This window comes from Capra hircus, chromosome 6 (genome assembly GCF_001704415.2).
Source record: "Capra hircus breed San Clemente chromosome 6, ASM170441v1, whole genome shotgun sequence".
In the NCBI taxonomy this organism is placed as follows: Eukaryota; Metazoa; Chordata; class Mammalia; order Artiodactyla; family Bovidae; genus Capra; species Capra hircus.
In genome coordinates, this window is record NC_030813.1 from 22,970,987 (window position 1) to 22,995,047 (window position 24,061).

Sequence of the window (24,061 nt, forward strand, 5' to 3'; positions counted from 1 at the left end):
TGATTAGATATTAGCTATGATACACTCAGTCTTAGCAATGAGTTCATCAGTTGTTTGTAAACATGAAACCTGGGTATTGCTAAACTTTTAATCGGTAATTTAAAGCCTCTTTTTCTGGTTAGTTAAAAATGAAAGAAAGAACAATTACCTGTATTTTTTGTTAAGACTAAATATTTACAAAGTGGCTAGGACTCTGCAAGGGAAGGAACGTTCCACAGTAGAATGGGGTTTGTATTACCTGCTGAATTATCTCCAGGCCAGTCTTTCCCATCTGCCAGTGTTTAAACTTCTCCAGGGCTTCGTCCATAGACAGTTTCCCATTCTTGACTTTCTCTTGCAGCAGGATGAGTTCCTCCTGTCCCGCAGCAAGGCAGTTCCTTACGGTGGAGAAGGTCTGACTTTCCATCCGACCTCTGTCTACAATACGAGAGAAGGGTGTTTTCATGAGAAGTGTTTTAATGACAACTAGGGGGAAAAAAAAACACTTAAAAAAATGAAGCAGTTTGAGTTTTTTGTTCCAGCTAGTCTATAGGCAGTTACAGAACAAACCAGAACAAATTTTTTAATGCACTTTTAAAAACTGTCATGCCTCAGACCTAGAGTTACAGGTGAAAAGAACGTGTCTCGTCACTGAAAACATAAAGGGATGAGGAGAGGAAGAGCAACAACCAAAGTTTTGCTCTGCACTAGTTGTGGGCAGTGCCAGTTTCATGGTCCTTTGGGGGAATTACTTTAAATTATGCTTCCCTGGTAGCTCAGCTGGTAAAGAATCTGTCCTCAGTGCAGGAGACCCTGGTTTGATTCCTGGATCAGGAAGATCCCCTGGAGAAGGGAATGGCAACCCACTTCAGTATTCTTGCCTGGAGAATTCCATGAGCAGAGGGTCCTGGTGGGCTACAGTCCATGGGGTTGCAAAGAGCTGGATACGACTGGGTGACTAAGCACAGCACAGCACTTAGCACACATGTGCACAAAATACTTAGCATTGGGCTTGCCGCATAGAAAGCTAAGTAAAAGGTCATATTATTATTACAAATAAATATTTGTGGAATAAACATAATCTCTCTAGCTTTGAGAAAAGAGATCTCAACCCACATCCCAATGTCACAAGAGGTTTAGGATCATTTGAAAATTTATTCCTGAAAGATTTTAAATAAATAGTTTCTGGTTGTTTTGTAGTAGTGAACTGCTGCCTTTTCAAAAGAGTTTATTTTGAAGCATGCCATCTATTAGTTAAAGGAAATCAAACCTGAATATTCATTGGAAGGACTGGTGCTGATGCTGAAGTTCTAATACTATGAAGAGCCAAATCATTGGAAAAGCTCCTGATGCTGGGAAAGATTGAGGGCAGGAGAAGGGGACGACAGAGGATGAGATGGTTGGATGGCATCACTGACTCAATGGACATGAGCAAACTCCAGGAAATAGCGGAGGACAGGGGAGCTGTCCAGCAGGTTGTAAATAGTTAGACAAGGCTAAGTGACTGAACCTAACGACAATAACAACAACAAATGTATTAGTTGTCTGGCACAATGAGAACAGTAGGTGGTCTGATGTTTCACTGCTGCTGCTGCTGCTAAGTCACATCAGTCATGTCCAACTCTGTGCGACCTCATAGACGGCAGCGCACTAGACTTACCCTGTCCCTGGGATTGTCCAGGCAAGAACACTGGAGTGGGTTGCCATTTCCTTCTCCAATGCATGAAAGTGAAAAGTGAAAGTGAAGTCGCTCAGTCGTGTCTGACTCTTAGCGACCCCATGGACTGCAGCCTACCAGGCTCCTCCGTCCATGGATTTTCCAGGCAAGAGTACTGGAGTGGGGTGCCATTGCCTTCTCTGCTGATGTTTCACATGTGGCTACAAATACCACAGAGGACACTGGCCTGAGGCACACTGAGAGCAAACTGCAGACCACAGGTGAAGTCAGCATTCTATTTATTCCACACAGTGCTTCAAGCCATAAATGAAGCGCACGCTTGTAGGGACTCTCTACTCTCCTGATCTCTGTTACTCCCTCTAAGTCTTTGGATGACATCACCCTTGTATTCCCTGCCTGGCTGCAGAACTCATTTGAGTTTTGTACTTTCTCATTTACATATTTCTATTATGTCCATACTTACTGCATAAGACAAGGCAGCACACATCTTATGTGCTATAAAATCCAAATGTGCCCAGAGTCTAGAAGGAGAGAAGAGATAGTCCCACCAAGCTGCAGGCAGGTTGGAGGTGAGTAAGTTAGGTATATCCCTGGAGAAACTGCTCATTACTGGGAACTCGTTTTCAAGAAAGAATTAGATCACTATACTATAAATAAAATAAATTTAAAAATTATGAACTATTGATAGTAAAATAGATATTCTCTGAGATTATCACTCTAAGGAAGTAACAGTAATTCTGCTGAAACTGATTACGGCTGGTGAGAATAACTTCCTGCTGCTGATTAAGGACTGGAACCTGTAACTTGGTGCTCTCTCTGTGTACACAGCTCTCCCCTGCTAATGTACCTTGGTCTTACATAAAAGAGAGTGGCAAATTAAAAAAAATAAAGAAAGAAGTAGATCGTTTAGATTGTACCCAGACCAGATTGATGAATATTTGGGAAACAGTGTGTGGGGGGGCATCATTTCAAATTCTATAGTATTAAAGATTCATTGATAGGATGGGTTAGTTTAGAAATGAGAAGTTCAAGTTCTTGATAGCAGTTTTAAGTATTTGATGGGAACTTGAGCTGTGAGGCAGTCTTGGAATGGCCTCTCATGTCTCTGTCAGTTTTGAGACTCCAGCAGTGACTCTCGGGAAGGGGGCACAGAGAGGGTTCCTTTCTGTAAAGATTCACAAGCACATAAAACTGCTCCATGGCCAATCATTCTGATTCCCGTGGGAGTTTTCTTGGCTTATCTTTTGTCTTCAGAAGTCCTATTTCCCCAGGACTAACAAGATGCCAACAGATTCCATACTGTAAAGTTTTTCCTTCAGGGATGGTGGAGCGTGCAATCTCAGGGAACTGGAGAAGCAAAAGTCAGCTAGCAGCCAAAAGCACACATAAGAATTGAGCTCTTGCTTCTTATACCACTTGCTTTTCATAGGCTTCCATGCTCCAATTCAATTCGTGAGTACCCTCTGCAGCAGAATTCTGTGTCGTTCCTGCCAGAGTGCGGAGGTTTAGCTTCGTCATTTAACAGTTATGCCATTTAACTAGCACCTCACTTCTGTCATCCCTTTGCCTAAGTGTGAATCCATTTTTATCTCAAAAACCCATGCAGCTGGATTTTCTGCTTTTATAGAAATTATCTCAAGCCATGTCTTCCCAGAAAATGGTCCCAGCTTCAGTTTCGTTATACGTGCAGGTTTAACTGAATTCAAAAATATTGAATTCTTTTATTAACATTCATTTCAATTTTCTTTTCATATTTCGAATGTTAGCTACTAAAATATAAGCAAGATGACTTTTTTTTTGAGGAGGCAGGGTTCAGTTTTGCATGGTTCTGCAGACAGAACAAAAGAACACAATTTAGGAGAGACAAAATTCTAGACAGATTGAGTCCTGAAAATGAGCTGTACAACTAGACTAATTTTACAAACATCTGCTTCTTCCTCTTTCTTTTTCACATTAAAAATATTAAAAACAATTGTCATGATAAATTAGGTATGACAAAGTTGCAGAGAAAAATGATTAGGCATTTTACCACCTTTCTTCCAAAGGGCAAGCTAATCAAACCAAAATATGAAACCTATAATTTTTGATAGATTATTTTATTGCATTTAGTTCATTGTTTTATGGGGGATGTAAAGGTTTTTCCTTCCTCCTCAAATTTATATTTATTATTAGTTTATTTTTAGGAGTTAGTATGAAATGATAACATAATAGTATGAGTGTAACATAATCTTCATTGAAAAGCATTTGTCAGACTATTTGTACATATAGACAGACTCCTGTTCTCTTATTGTAAAAGCTTCAAGACAAACTACAGTTTCTAAAGTTTTGTTCCTTTCAGATCAATTTTTCTGTATAGGATTTTCCTTCTGATCAAGTTTTGGTCAAATAAACATCAAGCAACTCATCTGGTGGACATATGAACCTAGAGATTGGGTAAGAAAGCAAATTAAGCTTTTCATAAAAATTCTTTCTATTTCCAAGGGACTGGCTAGAAGAACATTTTTTCCTGAAAAATTGAAAGCAAACAACTTGACTGGTCAATGCCAAAGAATTTAAAATATGAAGTATTTACTTAATAAGTATTAGGTAGTCATTAAAATAATATCAATACTTTAAAAGACCACGTGCAACAGAGTGTGCTTATTATACAAGGACAAGTACAAAAGCAGGATGCAAAATTGCATATATGGTAAAGTGTTAACCATATCAATATTGTACATATGTCAGTGAAAAAAAAGCACAAAAACTTTTAGTAATTTTATAACCTAAACCATTCTTTCCCAGTTAGGGGATTCTTATGCCGGTGTAACACTAGATACTATAGCTTTGCATTGCATAAGTAGTAGACCTTAACACACATGGGAAATGGTGATGCCTAAATCTCCTTTTTTTCCCTAAATGGTAACCTCATTTCAGCTCTTATTTATTTATCAGCTTTATAAATTTAAATGCGTTATTCCAAACTGTTGTGTCTCTCTGCATAGGAAAAAAAGTCCTTTCAAAATGACTGGTATTTCCTTAAATTTATAAATTATTTTAGGAACGATTTAGTCTGTTTCATCTATACATGTGAGAAAATGGAATCCTGGCCCTATTTAGCAGGAACTTTTTGTTTTCAGTGTATAGTGAATACTTTTTTTTTTCTTTTATGATGTCTGCAAAGTAATATTGTTGCTACAGTTCAGTTGCTACGTTGTGTCTAACTCTTCATGACCCCATGGACTGCAGCAGGCCAGGCTCTCTGTCCTTCACTATCTCACAGAGTTTACTCAAACTCATGTCCATTGAGTCAGTGATGATGGGATGATTCATAAAATATGAAAATTCTGTTTTACTTGAGTTTGAAATAACTCAGTGACAAAACTTGGTAATCTTTTGAGTTAAAATTTATAAACATTCCTTAGCTATTTGTTGTGTAGTATTTAAAAAATTCTATTCATCACTTGACATAATTTTTTAATTGAGTTGACTTTGTTCTAGTAATATACTCTATTATTTAGAGTAATTTTAGGGTCATAGTCAAATTGAGTAGAAGGATCAGAGATCGACACACACCTCCAGTCCCACGTATGTATAGCCTCTGCCATTATCAACATCACCCACCAGAGTGGGATATTTGTTGCCACTGATAAATCTGTACTGACACATCATTATCATCTGACATAATTCTGTTAATTAGGCTTTCTCGTTGAAAAGTCATATATTTTTAGACACAAGAAAATAAACATTTCCTCTGATTCTTTATATTGACATTTTCTCATGACTGGTTTTCTTATTGGCGTGTTCTCTTGGCGAGATTTGCCAGAGGATTTGCTAATTTACCCCTTTAAAAATAAACTTTTAGATTTAGTCAACATTTCATATCGGTGAATTCTTCAAGCTCTATTAATTTTCAACTTTTACTAGATTTATTTCATTGGTTTTATTACAGTTTCTTTCTTAGTGTTTACTTCCTTTGCTTTCCTTTAATTGTTACTAACTAAAGATTATGGCTATAATGTTGCCTTTGCTTAACATATTGAGATCAGAAAGTGGGTTGAATAGGTCACATTTTTAATGAATTTTAAAAAACTCATACAGCATATTGTCAATTAAAGAGCCTGAAAAGCATATATTCTATTAAGCACAAACTGACATTATCTTAATTTTTTCTATTTTATTTTTTTTTTTTGCATTTTTACTATTTTATCAAAGATTCAAAGTATTTCTAACATGTCACTACTATTGTGGGTTTTGTCAGGTTGTTTTATTCTACCACATTTTATTTAAATATTATAATGTTTTAATATTTGCCTCATTAAAGAATGCTTTTATTTGGATGACAAGCCTTTATTTGGATTTCAGCATTTAAATAAATGAAGTCATATTCTTTGTCTAATACTTTTGCCTTGAATTATATTTTTTCTAAAATTAAGATTGAAAATAATTCCTTTGTTTCTGTTTCTATAAGCAATCATTACTGACCATAAATTTTAAACTTTTGTTTTCTTTAGTATATTTATGCAGTATATATTTTAAAAGCAAGATGTAGTTTGATTTTTCTTTTATCCAAATTTGAACCAACATCTGTTATAAAAGAAAATATATAGAATGGTATTTAGAACCAAACAAGCAGAGGTACAAAGTTCAGCTCTGTCTTACCCCACCCTGTAAACTTCAGTTTGTCTAATACCTTTACTTACAGGGTTGTTGCAAAGGTTAATGATTATTTACACTTAATTCCATGTTTTATTGAATTCATTATTCACCACGAATTCTTTAACTCTATAACGTCTATTCGAGCTTGTAATTTTACTGTCATTCCTTTATTTAGAATATATTTTGGGGAATATTTTGATGATGACATAGAAATGCTATCTTTTAAAAAAATCTTGGATATCCAAAAAATATATTTATTTTCTTCTTACATGAACAAACTAAACAACTAACAATCTAATTAGCAAGCTAACAAACTAGCAAACTAAATATAAACTTCTTAGGTTGTGATCTTTTCCCAATAAATCATGTAGTCCATATGTCAAATTCTTGTTACACCATTCTCTAAGTTTTAAAACTGACTTTTATTTTTAAAACAGAAAATCTAAGTTAAGATATTTCGCCATTATTTGGGGATTATTTCTTCATCTGTACAGTCAAAGCTATGGTTTTCCCAGTGACAGTTGGACCACAAAGAAGGCTGAGTACCTGACTGCTGAAGAATTGATGCTTCTTAATTGTGGTGTCGGAGAAGACTCTAGAGAGTCCTTTGGACTTCAAGGAGATCAAACCAGTCAATTCTAAAGGAAATCAACCCTGAGTATTCACTGGAAGGACTGATGATGAAGCTAAAATACTTTGGCTGCCTGATGGGAAGAGCCAACTCATTGGAAAAGACCCTGATTCTGGACAGGAGGAGAAGACAGCGGTAGACGATGAGATGGGTGGATGGCATCACTGACTCAATGGACATGAGCAAATTCTGAGAAATAGTGAAGGACAGGAAAGCTTGGTGTGCTGTAGTTCATGGGATTGTAAAGAGTCGGACATGCCTTAGTGACTCAACAACAATCTAGCACTGATCCTGAAAGCTGAATAGTTTAGCTTAATTTAATAAATGAAAATTCAAAATAACTCATACTTCTTTTCAGTTATCTTCTAAAAAGTTAAAATATTTGTAAAATGTTTCAGACTTAGACAATTACCAGTCATTAGTTGAGGTGTAAGGGGCATGCATGAATATTTCACATTATTTTTCTTCTGATAGCTTGATGGTTCTTGGGAAGATACAACCTCACTCATTAAATAAATCATTTATCAAAGTATAATTAATCTGAGTCTTCATGATGAAATTCTTCCTTTCCTTTGACATGGATTTTGAAGTTATTATATTATTTATATATCCTCTTCTTCAATCTTCTTAAAAGAGAACATTTTACAATCTTGTTCAACAAGAGACTTGGTGGTTGTTTATCCTTTGTTTCCATTCCTTGTGTTCATATCAAATTTTGTTTTCTGCTTCAGGACTACACAGGACTTTGGCAGGTGCAATTCACAACTCAAAATTCCAGGCCTTAGTGGTTTTGTCTAGTGTAACTTTGTTACTTATGGGGGGAGCGTGATTCTTTGGCAATATGTTCTGATAGGTCTACAAGCAACTGACTTCCTGAACAAACAGTAGTTCTTGCCCATCCCATCTTTCCATCACACAGCTTTCTTTATTGTAGGATCTCAGGCTGCTTTCTACTTAAGAGAACTACTTTTTCTGTATGTGTATGGAAAGACCAGAGCTAGAGCGGGGAGAACTTTCAAAAACTAGCACTTGTGATACAGGGAAAGATTGAAGGCAAAAGGGAAAGGGGGTGACAGAGGATGAGATGGTTAGGTAGTATCACTGACTCAGTGGACATGAGTTTAAGCAAATTTCAGATCGTGAAGGACAGGTGAACCTGACGTGCTGCAGTCCATGGGCTGCACATAGACTCACAAAGAGACATAACGTAGTGATTGAACAACAGCAACAAATAGAGTGATAACTGGGGGTCAGAAGGTGAACTACTGATTTTATGTGTTTCAATCTCCTTTGTTCAACCTTAAAATTAATTGGATTAGTATCATTTTTTTTTTTACTATTAGCATTTTTTTCACTATTAGTTTTTTTAAAGCCTTTGTTTCTATTGTTATTAAGAATTGCATCATTTTGATGCCTTTCCTTCAGAAGCATTTCTGGAAGGCCACTGTGGGCTGTTGACACATCACCATTTTAGATAAGACCTCAGCTATTACACAAGTTTTTCCAGGTATGACTTTAACCAAAAAAAGAACTTCTATAAACAACATAACAAATAGAAATGTACATTATACTGAAAAAGAGAATTGAAGCCATTATTCTTCTGCGGAGTCCACATAACCATATTTTGATAATTTCCCCTTTTCTTTTTAATATATCAAGTATTGACAAAAGCAGCCTGATGAAAATAGCTCAGGGACCAGTATTCTCTTTTTCCCACATACAGGTAATACCATCTGCATTTCCCTAGGTCTCCTACTTACAGAAAATTCTATTATTTAACATTCATTGAACTGCTATAGCACTGGGAACTTAGAAAGCTCATATAAGATGGATTCCCTGACTATATCTTTCCCAAGAGCATGCACACTCCATGAAAAGACCAGCCAATAATGATTTTTCAGTCTGCGTTGAAGAATCAGTGGGTAGAGATTATATTACAAGTTGCAAACTCCAAAGCTTACAGGTGCCAGATAGAGTTATTGAGCAGAGAAGATTTAGTGCCTGCTTGTTAAACACATCTGAATAGTCTTCATTATCAATATTTTTCCTTTTAGGTTTTTGTTGATAGCATGATTCTCATGATATATCTTATTTTCCCAGTTCTGACAGAATTATGAGTTTAGAGAAATGTATCTCAGGTATAAGAAAACAATATGGAAAGCATGATGACAAATAATAATATCAAAAGTCATCTGTGGCATACCTCAAGAAACAAGAAAAAAGTCAAATGAATAACCTAACTCTACACCTAAAGCAACTTGAAAAGGAAGAAATGGAGAACCCCAGGGTTAGTAGAAGGAAAGAAATGTTAAAAATTAGGGCAGAAATAAATGCAAAAGAAACAAAAGAGACCATAGCAAAAATCAACAAAGCCAAAAGCTGGTTCTTTGAAAGGATAAATAAAAATGACAAACCATTAGCCAGACTCATCAAGAAACAAAGGGAGAAAACTCAAATCAATAAAATTAGAAATGAAATTGGAGAGAGCACAACAGACAACACAGAAATACAAAGTAACATAAGAGACTACTATCAGCAATTATATGCCAATATAATAGACAATGTGGAAGAAATGGACAAATTCTTAGAAAAGTACAACTTTCCAAAACTGAGCCAGGAAGAAATAGAAAATCTTAACAGACCCATCACAAGCACAGAAATTGAAACTGTAATCAGAAATCTTCCAGCAAACAAAAGCCCAAGTCCAGACGGCTTCACAGCTGAATTCTACCAAAAATTTAGAGAAGAGCTAATACCGATCCTACTCAAACTCTTCCAGAAAATTGCAGGAGAAGGTAAACTTCCAAACTCATTCTATGAGGCCACCATCACCCTAATACCAAAACCTGACAAAGATGCCACAAAAAAAAAAAAAAAAAGAAAACTACAGGCCAATATCACTAATGATCATAGATGCAAAAATCCTCAACAAAATTCTAGCATTCAGAATCCAATAACACATTAAAAAGATCATACACCATGACCAAGTGGGCTTTTTCCCAGGGATGCAAGGATTCTTCAATATCCACAAATCAATCAATGTAACTCACCACATTAACAAATTGAAAAATAAAAGCCATATGATGATCTCAATAGATGCAGAGAAAGCCTTTGACAAAATTCAAAATCCATTTATGATAAAAACTCTCCAGAAAGCAGGAATAGAAGGAACATACCTCAACATAATAAAAGCTATCTATGACAAACCCACAGCAAACATTATCCTCAATGGTGAAAAATTGAAAGCATTTCCCCTGAAGTCAGGAACAAGATAAGGGTGCCCACTCTCACCACTACTATTCCACATAGTTCTGGAAGTTTTGGCCACAGCAATCAGAGCAGAAAAAGAAATAAAAGGAATCCAAATTGGAAAAGAAGAAGTAAAACTCTCACTGTTTGCAGATGACATGATTCTCTACATAGAAAACCCTAAAGACTCCACCAGAAATTTACTAGAGCTAATCAATGAATATAGTAAAGTTGCAGGATATAAATCAACACACAGAAATCCCTTGCATTTCTATACACTAATAATGAGAAAGTAGAAAAAGAAATTAAGGAAACAATTCCATTCACCATTGCAACAAAAAGAATAAAATACTTAGGAATATATCTACCTAAAGAAACTAAAGACCTATATATAGAAAACTATAAAACACTGATGAAAGAAATCAAAGAGGACACTAATAGATGGAGAAATACACCATGTTCATGGATTGGAAGAATCAATATAGTGAAAATGAGTATACTACCCAAAGCAATCTACAGATTCAATGCACTCCCTATCAAGCTACCAGCAGTATTTTTCACAGAGCTAGAACAAATAATTTCACAATTTGTATGGAAATACAAAAAACCTCGAATAGCCAAAGCAATCTTGAGAAAGAAGAATGGAACTGGAATCAACCTGCCTGACTTCAGGCTCTACTACAAAGCCACAGTCATCAAGACAGTATGGTACTGGCACAAAGACAGAAATATAGATCAATGGAACAAAATAGAAAGCCCAGAGATAAATTCACACACCTATGGACACCTTATCTTCAACAAAGGAGGCAAGAATATACAACGGATTAAAGACAGTCTCCTTAACAAGTGGTGCTGGGAAAACTGGTCAACCACTTGTAAAAGAATGAAACTAGAACACTTTCTAACACCATACACAAAAATAAACTCAAAATGGATTAAAGATATAAACGTAAGACAAGAAACTATAAAACTCCTAGAGGAGAACATAGGCAAAACACTCTCTGACATAAATCACAGCAGGATCCTCTATGACCCACCTCCCAGAATACTGGAAATAAAAGCAAAAATAAACAAATGGGACCTAATTAAAATTAAAAGCTTTTGCACAACAAAGGAAACTATGAGCAAGGTGAAAAGACAGCTTTCTGAGTGGGAGAAAATAATAGCAAATGAAGCAACGGACAAACAACTAATCTCAAAAATATACAAGCAACTTATGCAGCTCAAGTCCAGAAAAATAAACGACCCAATCAAAAAATGGGCCAAAGAACTAAATAGACATTTCTCCAAAGAAGACATACAGATGGCTAACAAACACATGAAAAGATGCTCAACATCACTCAGTATCAGAGAAATGCAAATCAAGACCACGATGACGTACCATTTCACACCAGTCAGAATGGCTGCGATTCAAAAGTCTACAAGCAATAAATGTTGGAGAGGGTGTGGAGAAAAGGGAACCCTCTTACACTGTTGGTGAGAATGCAAACTAGTACAGCCACTATGGAGAACAGTGTGGAGATTCCTTAAAAAACTGGAAATAGAACTGCCTTATGACCCAGCAATCCCACTGCTGGGGATACACACCAAGGAAACTAGAATTGAAAGAGACATGTGTACCCCAATGTTCATCGCAGCACTGTTTATAATAGCCAGGACATGGAGGCAACCTAGATGTCCATCAGCAGATGAATGGATAAGAAAGCTGTGATACATATACACAGCCATCAAAAAGAATACATTTGAATCAGTTCTAATGAGGTGGATAAAACTAGAGCCAATTATACAGAGTGAAGTAAGCCAGAAAGAAAAACACCGATACGGTATACTAACACATATATATGGAATTTAGAAAGATGGTAATGATAACCCTGTATGCGAGACAGCAAAAGAGACGCAGATGTACAGAACAGACTTTTTGACTCTGTGGGAGAGGGAGAGGGTGGGATAATTTGGGAGAATGGCATTGAAACATGTATAATATCATATAAGAAATGAATTGCCAGTCTAGGTTCGATGCAGGATACAGGATGCTTGGGGCTGGTGCACTGGGATAACCCAGAAGGATGGTATGGGGAGGGAGGTGGGAGGGGGGTTCAGGATTGGGAACTTATGTACACCCGTGGCGGATTCATGTTGATGTATGGCAAAATCAATACAGTATTGTAAAGTAAAAAAATAAAAATTAAATTAAATTAAATTAAAAAAAGTCATCTGTGCCAATGATATAGTAATACAATAGGGAGTGGTTGGAGATTTGAATTTTTACATGAGACAGATTAAAACATGGTTTAAACATGACAAAAATTGAAAGGTTTAATCATGACAAAAAGTTGAAATTACATTGTGCACATTATTTCTTAAATATAATATATTTAGAGGCCAGGTTTGACCACAGTATGGCCTGAGAAACAGCTCCTTTTGGTTAGATTTTGTGTTTTTTTGTGTGTTGGTTCGAGATGATTATTATTATAGCACATGGCTGTTCTAATGGGTTCTACTTGTCCATGTCTAAGGTAGGACATAGGCAATCAAATTCTAGAAGCCCTACAGAAAATTCGTATGCTCACCTAGGACTGAGAGTTACTTGGATAGGCAGCTGGTTAGGGTGGATGTGATCCTCCTCCCTCCTACCTACTACCCCCATCCCTCAAAAATATGGTTTGCCTTCCAAGCATGACAGCAACAACACATGCTTGATGAGGTTATTATTATTTCACGGTGTGACTGGACATATCTGTGGCCATGCCCAGAGGGGCAGTTAAGGATGCTAAGAACGCTAAACCTCATCAATTGCCATGCATCATCTTTGAGGTCTGACTATGCTAATAAAATGGGATGATTCTGGTGAAGATAGAAAAAGGCCCCTTGGTATAGCCCATGAAAAAAGATACAATTGGGAAAAAACAGGTCTGGGAGACATGAACAATCTTTACCCCAGACTCTTATATTATTTCGTGAGGCAGGAAAAATAAACCAGATATTTCCATGTCCCTGAAGCTCTTGTATTCCTCCAGCACCCTCTGACTTGATCATGATCACCTGCTAGTCTTCTAATCACTATGTTTTATAGAAACTTCATTATTTGGCAAGTGTCTAATGAATGCAAGCATTCTTGTCACTTGGAAGGAGGCTTCCCATATTATAGATTTAATAGATTGGAGTTGAGAATTATAAGTCAGTCCTCCAGACATCAAAACTCTGATTGATTCCAAACCCACTGCCAAAATTCAGTTCTCTGGTTAGCCACGTTGAGGAGCAAACCTTTGACCACTCTGTGGCACTCAATTTTGGGAAGTGGGTGGTGGCAGCATATTCCGGGGACAATGCTCTGGTATTAATTTAAAATTTTTCTAATTTTAAAAGTAATTTGGAAAAACTGACTTTAAGACTGAATTTTGATGGAAACTTCTAACCTGTGATCCAAAGTTCTCAGCATTTTTCTTATTTTTTTTTGAAAATGTGAAAACTGAGTTGAAGAAATCTGTTTAGTTTCCATGGAAATGGTGCCAATTAATTTTTTTCCTTTTCCTCAGGAAAATTCCTTGACTTAGCAACAACGAAACTTCCTGGCAATCCCTTGGCAGTCTTCAACATAGGGCATCTGAAATGTCTGTACTTGCAATGGAAAAATAGTTGGCTCTCATAATTCCTTTCCTTTCAGTAAAAAAATAATATATACTGAAATAATTGAATAATTTCCTTAACCTTTAGAGAACCTGTCCAGTCTCTTCAAAAAATCTTGACTCTGACAAACACTTCACACAAGGGTCCTTTTTTGTTGTTGTTCTCTACCAAATAATTTATCATTGGTGAAGTATGTATTACTTTTCCTATAACACCATGAAATCTCAGGATATTTGAAGAGTATTCATTAATTTAGGCATAAGCAGTTTTGGTTGCTAAGTATGTCCTATGGTCTGGATGGTCATAAATATCTGAAAAAGTTTAGAGAAGAATGGTTGGACAGAGTAAGTCCATTAGGTATTTGATTTTTAAAAATTTCTTTCCAACTGTTCTTTTTTAAAAAAATCTTTGTTTAATTTGTTATGATATTGTGCCTGTTTTATGTTTTTGTTTCTTGGTGGAGAGGCATGTGGGATCCTAGCTACCCTGCCAGGGATGAAACTTGCACCCCCTACATTGAAAGGTGAAGTCTCAACCACTGGACTGCCAGGGAAGTCCCCCTTCCCAGTTATTCTTTTTTCTCTAGATTCTGATTTCAGATTGCAGTGACCAGGAAAGCTTTGCTTTTTTCCTTTACATTTTGTAAGATGTAATGTTCCTCTATCCTTGAAAACAGAACAATATTCTCTTCCATTCTGCTGAATTACTGATGTCCACAGTTAAAGGAACTGAGAAAGGAACTGCTCTAAGTTGACTAATCAAAAATATCATCAATAATTGGATTGAAATATCTAGACAGAAAAGTTCACACAAAAATTCAATTAAAATTTTCAGTATCCTAATCCCCAAGAATTAAAAAATAAATCAAGTTATCATTGATCTTGAGGAAGCAAATTAAGTAACAGGATATGGACAGATGTTAACCCAATAAAATTTTTTATAATTTAGGTTCTTGTTTCCTTTCATCATTCCCTCTGCCCCTTTTCTTCTGAGTAAACAAGGGATTACTCTTCTATACTTATGGTAGAATAATAATAGATTTCATACAGCCTTCCAAAACATCAGCAGCCTTTCCTTATATTGCTCTCTGTGGACAACCAGAGGATAATACATCAGGCATTCTGAGATCCCTTCATTACACTTGCCACTTGTTACCTTCTTCCATCTCCTGTGGCCTTCTTCACATCATCCCCTTAATTCTAACATGATTTAATTGAAGTATGATAATTGAATAATTTGCTAAAAATGCTTCATGGGAACTTTCTCCCAAAGAGCTCAAAGTATCCCCTCTCTTTATTCTTTCCAGAGTTCTATGAGATGTGTGGAGGAGTCCAGATAGGAATAATCTTCTCTACTTTAATTCTTCAATAACTGTTTGATCCAAGCTATACAATGCTCTCACATGGAGTTCTGCAACTATTTCTTAAGAGAGCTAAAGGCACAGTGGGAGGATAACAGTAGACTTAAAAAGATATTTCTTTCCCTTTGAAATAAGAAATCATTAGATATAAAAAAACTGCCGAGTAAGGAGTTTTTTGCATATGAATTTATGAGCAGTATATCCAAGTGATTTGTGGGAGACTGGAAGTTCAGGCGCATCATGTGCTGCATTCAAATACCATGTATTTGTTGGAAGAACGATATAAGCACAATGTCGCTGTCATGAGAAAAGCCACTTGAAGTGATGGGTGAAGATTATTCATTTAAGGACACACCTCTCTTTGAAGGATGATTCAGGGCATCCCAGGAGAAGTCCACTGAGGTTATGTATTCAACAGGTCAACAGGTGTTAGAAGTTGGTGCAACCAGTACCTCGCCATTTACATAATGGAACAAAAAGGGACTATGGAAGTGGTTAGTGGCTGCTGGTAAAATAACTTCCAGCTTTATTTTAATGTCTCTCTCAGTGATTTACAGGTAACAATTTTAAGGTAACATTACTTGGAGGCCTTACAAATAGCTGAGAAAAGAAGAGAAGCTAAAGGCAAAGGAGAAAAGGAAAGACATATCCATTCGAATGCAGAGTTCCAAAGAATAGCAAGGAGAGATAAGAAAGCCTTCCTCAGTGATCAATGCAAAGAAACAGGAAAACAATTGAATGGGAAAGACGAGAGATCTCTTCAAGAAAATCAGAGATACCAAGGGAACATTTCATGCAAAGATGGGTTCAGTAATGGACAAAAATGGTATGGACCTAACAGAAGCAGAAGATATTAAGAAGAGGTGGCAAGGATACATAGAAGAACTAAACAAAAAAAACTTCAAGACCCAGATAACCACAATAGTGTGATCACTCACCTAGGGCCAGACATCCTGGAATGTGAAGTCAAGTGGGCCTTAGGAAGCATCACTATGAACAAAGCTACTGGAGGTGATTGAATTCCAGTTGAGCTGTTTCAAATCCTAAAAGATGATGCTGTGAAAGTGCTACACTCAATATGCCAGCAAATTTGGAAAACTCAGCAGTGGCCACAGGAATGGAAAAGGTCAGTTTTCATTTCATCCCCAAAGAAAGGCAACGCCAAATAATGTTCAAAATATTGCACAATTGCACTCATCTCACATGCTAACAAAGTAATGCTCAAAATCCACCAAGCTAGGCTTCAACAGTAGTGAACTGTGAAATTCCAGATGTTCAAGCTGGATTTACAAAAGGCAGAGGAACCAGAGATCAAATTCCCAACATATGTTGGATCATCAAAAAAGCAACAGAGTTCCAGAAAAACATCTATTTCTGCTTTATTGATTATGCCAAAGCCTTTGACTGTGTGGATCCCAACAGATTGTGGAAAATTCTGAAACAGATTGGAATATTAGACCACCTGATCTGCCTCCTGAGAAATCTGTACTCAGGTCAAGAAGCAACAGTAAGAACTGGACATGGAACAACAGACTAGTTCCAAATTGGGAAAGGAGTGTGTCAAAGCTGTAGATTGTCACCCTGCTTATTTAACTTCTATGCAGAGTACATCATGAGAAATGCCAGGGTGGATGAAGCACAAGTTGGAATCAAGATTGCCGGGAGAAATATCAATAACCTCAGATATGCAGATGACACCACCCTTATGGCAGAAAGTGAAGAGGAACTAAAGAGCCTCTTGATGAAAGTGAAAGAGGAGAGTGAAAAAGTTGGCTTAAAGCTCAACATTCAGAAAACTAAGATCATGGCATCTGGTCCCATCACTTCATGGCAAATAGATGGGGAAACCATGGAAACAGTGTCAGACTTTATTTTTGGGGGCTCCAAAATCACTGCAGATGGTGACTGCAGCCATGAAATTAAAAAATGCTTGCTCCTTGGAAGAAAAGCTATGACCAACCTAGACAGCATATTAAAAAGGAAAGACATTATTTTGCCAACAAAGGTCCATCTAACGAAAGCTACAGTTTTTCCAGTAGTCATGTATGGATGTGAGAATTAGACTATAAAGAAAGTTGAGTGTCGAAGAATTGATGCTTTTGAGCTGTGGTGTTGGAGAAGACTCTTGAGAGTCCCTTGGACTGCAAAGAGAACCAACCATTCAATCCTAAAGGAAATTAGTACTGAATATTCATTGGAAGGACTGATGCTGAAGCTGAAGCTCCAATACTTAGGCCACCTAATGCTAAGAACTGTCTCATTGGAAAAGAACCTGATGCTGGGAAAGATTGAAGGAAGGAGGAGAAGGAGATGATGGAGGATGAGATGGTTGAATGGTATCACTTACTCAATGGATGAGTTTGAATAAACTCTGGGAGTTGGTGATGGACAGGGAAGCCTGGCATGCTGCGGTCCATGGGGTCACAAAGAGTCAGACACAACTGAGTGACTGAACTGAACTGACTTCGGAGTGACGTTATTTCAGAAGTGGGTTGAGGTTAAAAGCATCAGTACGTGTTCTTTGAATATCAAAGCGTCCAGCACTACCTCCATTTCTGCCGCCTTTTATGTTCTGCATTTCTGAATCTTAACCAAGGGCTTATTATCAGAAAAATATTATTATAAATCACCTGCTAGAGTCTCTCTTTTCAAAAGGAACCTAGTGTATCATAGAAGACTGGAAGCAGCCAGCTCCTATGGAACCAGAGGAAAACATTCCTCCTGTGTCAAATGCCTGTGTAGCGACAATGTGTATTTCTTTTCTGCATTACAAATAAATAATTATTTAAAGGAAAAACATAAAAAACAAAAAACGTTGGATCCAGTGCCTAAGGCAAGAGAACCGTGAGAAAAGGGTACAATCTTGGAGTGGAGTTCAATGCAGAGCACAGAAATCCCATGCTGGTCTCCTCTGGGGAATCAGTCATCTGCCCCTCCTACCAAGTTAAGCTCTAGAGACTTCTCTCTAAAGGTCTCTGAGGTGTGTGAGAGAATTTGTCTTACTTGACCCTCCTAGAGCTGTGATAACAAACAGCATCATCAACATCACCACAAATATCCTTATAAGGCCTTTGTGAATTTCTTTCCTTTTGTTAATTAAAATAATTTGCTTTTATTAACTAAAAGAATATTCTTGCATTAATCTTTTTATGGAAAAGCTACTTTGGGTAAGATAGTGACTTAAGAGTAAAATTAATCAAGTGCACAGCTATTTACTTCTACGTCAGGAGACTTGAGTCAGTATTCATAAAACTTCTTTAACTCTTAAAGATGATTAAAAAAGCTGAAGTTCATATCAATACCTTGTTTCTTAGGACCATGGAACTTGTCACTATCAGACTGTCTTCTGGCAGCCTTTTGTTGAAACACTGTAAAAAATAGAACACATATTATTTATTGAACAGAAACATTTAAAAGAACAACCTGTAGAAGACTCTAGGAAAGTAGGATGCAATACTTTATTTTCCTTAGTAACAATTCCTGAATTGTATTATTTTTTTAGTAGGAGGATTATTAGATTTACAATTTTCTCATTTGTGCAGCTTATCAGTCATTTCAAAAAGCCTCTTCTTTGCTCAGAGTAGTACACTGATGGAACGCACCATTAAACTGTTTAAATCAAGATATGATTCCATTTTGATATCAGGTAAAGATAAAAGCTGCATTTTGTTAAAAGTGATTAATGGTAAAATCACGTGAAAAATTCCATTTGTATAGAAATTACTCATGCTGACTTTTTGGTGATAAGCAAGGATAATAGATTGTTTCTTCTTAAACAGATGAAAAGACTGCTGTATTTCACAGATGTAATAATAAAAAAGACACTTTATTCTTGCATCATCTAGCTAGACCTCAGACCTATTAAAGCAGCTTATTCGAATTACTTCATTATCTGAAAAGTGCTTTGTTCTCATTTATTATTTCTCGCACAGAATTCTGTGAGACAAGCCAGCATTACTCACCCCATTTTGCAGATGAAAGATAAGATTGATTGTTTAATATTTATTGAGTACCCACAAAGTTCTGTATACCTTCTGGCATTTGTTAATGAAAAAGTCTATAGCCTTTAGAGCTTGACTCTAGAAACTGAACATCCCAGAGTCCCATTTATTTTTAATGGGTAGGCTAAACTACAGAGTTTGGGAACCACAAGAGGCCTTGGAGGACTGATCCAATGTCATATATTTACAGATGAGGAAGGTGGAAATAACTAACATTTAAAAGGGCTACATAATATCGAAACGATCCCAGAACTGTTGTTGGTGGAGATGTGAGTTGGACTCTCAAGCCTTGCACTTCAATCTAGTGTGTGGTTCTTCACAGCACTGCTGCCTCTCGTCTTCCATAATCCACAACTGAGGACATACTGTTCAGGGAATATAACTGATATTTTATTACCTATCAATGGAGTCTAATCTTTGAAAACTGTGAATCACTATGTTGAACACCTGTAACTTACAGAATATTGCATGTCAACTATTCTTCAAAAAAGAAAAAGAATTAGAAATCACACAAGGAAACAAACCACAGTGAGACAAAGTCAGCAAAACAGCATATCAAGAACTAAATGTAATGAAACACTCTGAAAGAAACTGTAAAATAAGTATGTTCTGTCAAAAGAAAAACAGCAAAGAAGAAGCCCTAGAGAGAGGATTAAAAAGAACCTTAGGGTTGGACTTTTCTGTGGTCCAGTGGTTAAGACTTCACACTTCCAATCCAAGAAGCGTGAGTTCAGTCCCTGGTCAGGGAACTAAGATCCCACATGCCACGTGGTGTGGCCAAAAAGAGAAAGAACCTTAGGGCATTTCCCATATACTTGTGTCTCTGCTCCCCAAACAGCTGCCTGGGGTAGCCCGACCGAGGCACACAGGAGTGGGAGTGTTCCTGCTGGAGTCCAGCCCCCACAGGATCCAGGGAAACCCAAAGGAGGAACAGCGTCGGGGATTGATTTAGAGAGAGATAGATAAGGAAAGAATGTTGTAGATAAGAAAATAGAGGAGAGAAGAAAAGAGGCTGATGCTCCTTGGTTTACATAGAAAATCACTAAAGTATCAAGACAAGAGACTTGCACCATCTATGTAAGGCCGCAGGTGCCCTCCTGGTCTCCCGAGGGAGTGAAGACGCAGGGCGCCTTCCCGTTCAGGTCTTAGAAACCCAGGCAAATAAGCAGACACAGCGGACCTCTGTACTCCAGATGGGAACTAGCCTGAAAGAGAGAGTAAGAGGAGGAAAATGATTGACATGAGGAGACTAAGCTGTTTCGATGAGCGAGATCCATAGCTTTATTTTCAAAAGGTACTTATATACTTTTTTTGTATATAGAGGGAAATGGGAGATGCAAGGTCATACAGAGTCAGCCCAACATTCCAGCAGTTTTGCCCTTATCGAAACCAGGATTTTTCTACATACCTTTTCCACAAATGATGTTGTATACAATATCTTCTGGCCTTGGAGGCCTGTGAACATTTTATGACCCTCTTTTGATAAAGGCTGCTCAACCAGAAAACTTATTTTCCCTCAAAGTGTTTTTTCTTTATATTTCTAATCTATGTCAGCCTCAGAAAATGCCAAACAGAGTTATGTTTTTCACAGAGCAAGGTGCAGTGAGTTACAAGAAAGAACCAATTAGCTCAAAAAGTCTGATATGGTTAAATTCAAGGCTACACTTGTTTTTCTTACATTCTCACTATGTTAACTAACGCATTCCCAGGTGCACAGTGGATAAGAGATATGGGAACTTAGCAACAAGCATTGGCCCGATAATGAAATCCTATATCAGCACTACTCTAATAACTTTTAACCCTTTGAAAGGCTCTATGTTTTAGGCTTTCTGTGCCTCTCACAGTTGGGAGGCTCTAAATAATCACATGCATAGCTGCAAGGGTCTCGATATACCTGCCGAGCAAGCTAGAATGCTAACAGAGGGGGTTTGATTTGAAATATTCCTCTCATGTCCAGGAGACTTATTAGCTATAGCCCTAAGTTGATTTTCTCCAGTGAAAGGTGGTCAGGGTTAGCCCCCTGTTAATGTCAGAGGAGTTGGCGAAAGTCATGAAACAGTAAAACTGACAGATTCTGGTTTTGGGGTAGACGCTTGAGAAAGCCTAGGGAGCCCCTTGAGTTCTGAAGCCTTGCTTAACAGTTCTCTTCCACATGACCTTGTCATGGGTGGGATCTCCCGTGGTGGCTCCCAGCATGTTCCAACTGGATGGATGGCGCTTGACCACTCTGCTTAGGAGATGCATCCCAGCAGTATTTTGGCTTCTTTGATTTTAGTATTCTTTAAACTGATCTAATATCAAGGTCATATCTGTGAGGAATTCAGATAGCACTTTTTCAGATTTAAGGAAGTTCCCTTTGTGTGTGCATGCTAAGTCACTTCAGTTGTGTCTGACTCTTTGTGACCCTATGGACTGTAGCCCACTAGGCTCTTCTGTCCATGGGGATTCTCCAGGAAAGCATACTGGAGTCCTCCAAGGGATCTTCCTGACTCAGGGACTGAACCCACATTCCTTATGTGTCATGCATTGGCAGGTGGGTTCTTTACCATTAGTGCTACCTGGGAAGCCCCAAGAATGTTCCCTAAACCATATCAAATCAACTATTATTTATTATGCATATATACTTTGCCAGCTGTTGTCAATAGAAAGGGTACCCTGCCCTACTGTCTTCCTTCAAATAGGAGAAGCAAATATAGTTTCAGTGTATGATGTGTTTAAGAGAAATTACACACATGAAATAACATTTCTGGTTGCAAATCAATTTTCTGCTTCAAGTTAGTATTTGGAAAACATGCTAAATATAACTTACTGGCAAGTTCTGGGATTTGTGGCTTACATTTTTTCTCAAATAAAATATACTGATGGATATATGGTATACGAATATATTTTAGGATAATAAAAGCATTTTTTACAAGTGGTGCTTGATTTTTTTCATTGGCCAGTTCTAAAAGTCTTGAAAAAATAAAACACTTTTGAAATTTGAATAACATGCAGACACTCTGGGTTTTTTCACCAATATTGTTAAGACAGGAACTGAGACTATCTCAGACAAAAAATAGCTGTAATATGGAATCATTAAAATGGATAAACATCTGCATCCAAAGATAAAGTCAGAAAACAAATTTGTCCAATAAAATGCACATTTGCTGATAAGCTTTAAGAACTCTGATAAATTGTGAAGCTCTGAGAGAGTACTGGTAAATAGAATTACTTTTTCCAGCTTTTGGCATTAATTTATTAAAAATCATCTTATATTTTGTTGAAATACATTTTGCTGACAATAAATATTCAGACTTTGTGAAATATAGGAAATGTTAAACAGGTAAACAGTCTCAGTTTCTAGATTGAGAAGTTACAGCAGTGTATTTAATGTTGACATGTAAGCAGCTATTGTAGCTATAACATCGTGAAATGGGGTGTAGGACTGGAGCAGAGGATAGGATGCTCTGAGGAGGATGATGATGAGTGTGCTGATCACAGAACTCTTTAAGAGAAGGACAGGCACTAAGTCATGCTCCATAGTATTGTTGTTTAGTTGCTAAGTTGTGTTTGACTGTCTGCGACCCCATGGACTGTAGCCTGCTAGGCTCCTCTGTCCACGGGATTTTCCAGGCAAGACTACTGGAATGGGTTGCTGTTCCCTTCTCCAGGAGATCTTCCCGATTCAGGGATCGAATGAATCCACATCTACGTTGGCAGGCGGATTCTTTACCACTGAGCCACTGCGAAGACCCTCTGTCTGTCTAATCTCCCTTAAAATTCCCTCCTAACTCATCTCTGGCTCCATCCACTACAACTGCTTCCCTCCTTCCACCTACAGACAAACCTCATTTCCTTACAAGAGCTCAATTAGCAATTAACATATTTCCGAACACACCATTTCTCATTGCTATGAAAGTTAGGAGGTATTTTTGAATATGAGTTTATCTTGGGGAGATACTTATATTAACTTGTTTCCTGAAGAAAGAGCCAACCCACCCAAAGGACGACCAGTACAAACACACATACCAAGGACACATGCTCTATTAGCCTTAGGAAAAGATATAAATTCCAGAATTTGTTAATCTTTCTTTTTGCAGTAAACATTAGCTGAAACATTTAAATTATGTCTGCCAACAAAATCTTGGTCCTAGAAAGCTTTATACATTTTAAGCATAAAATGCATAACGTTTATAGGAGACAACTAGAAAATTCATGTTATAGGGAGAACCAAACATTGAGTATGGATCACTCAGGTTCAGATATGAAAGTATTATTTTTGTACAACAGGATTTGTGGTAAGATGAAAGTCTGTTCTAAACATACAGTAACTGAAAAAAAATCTGAATACCAGAATGGTAATCAACTTGGAACAGTGGAAGGAGTGTAGCTTTATCTTAATATTAACAACATGCATGACATGGGAAAATGACTTTTTCCCTCGGGCCTTTATTTCCTTTGCCAATGAAGTTAAGGCTAAGATGAGATGATCTCTAGGGTCTTACTCAGTTCTGACATGCTAAAATGCTACCAATTCTTTTTTCCCAAGCCCATCAGGCCAAACAATTCCTGGATAAATTCTTAAGTGCACATGAATTTAAATAAAATGCATGGTTTTGAGGAAGCAATTCTTTTTAGTGGAGGTTTAGCTGAACAGAAACAATAGAAAGTTAAGTCACAGACTAATGTTAGTTTTTTGTAATATATGGAGGTGGCCCTGTCCCCATGTGTTTGAAATCTTGGAGAATATTATTCTTGACAGTATTTTATTGCGTCAGTGTTCAAACGATGCTGTCAAGGCAATTATGACATAACATCAATTTTGATGATTCTCTGACTGAGTGAAACCTTATTTTTCTCTTCCTACCTAAAATTGGAATTTAAGGAGAAAGAATAATGAATGCATTATTAGTACCTTT

General features: G+C 37.1%; 1 protein-coding gene across 2 annotated transcripts in view; it reads right to left on the reverse strand.

Moving 5' to 3' along the window:
* BANK1 (B-cell scaffold protein with ankyrin repeats 1) overlaps positions 1–24,061 on the reverse strand; it is a 331,256-nt gene that overhangs the window by 14,049 nt on the left and 293,146 nt on the right. For both annotated transcript variants that reach the window (XM_018049269.1, XM_018049268.1), the window contains exons 11-12: positions 18,465–18,530; positions 239–417 (exon numbers count right to left, since the gene is read on the reverse strand). In XM_018049269.1, coding sequence (XP_017904758.1) covers positions 239–417; positions 18,465–18,530 — 245 coding nt within the window. The remainder of the gene's footprint in view (positions 1–238; positions 418–18,464; positions 18,531–24,061) is intronic.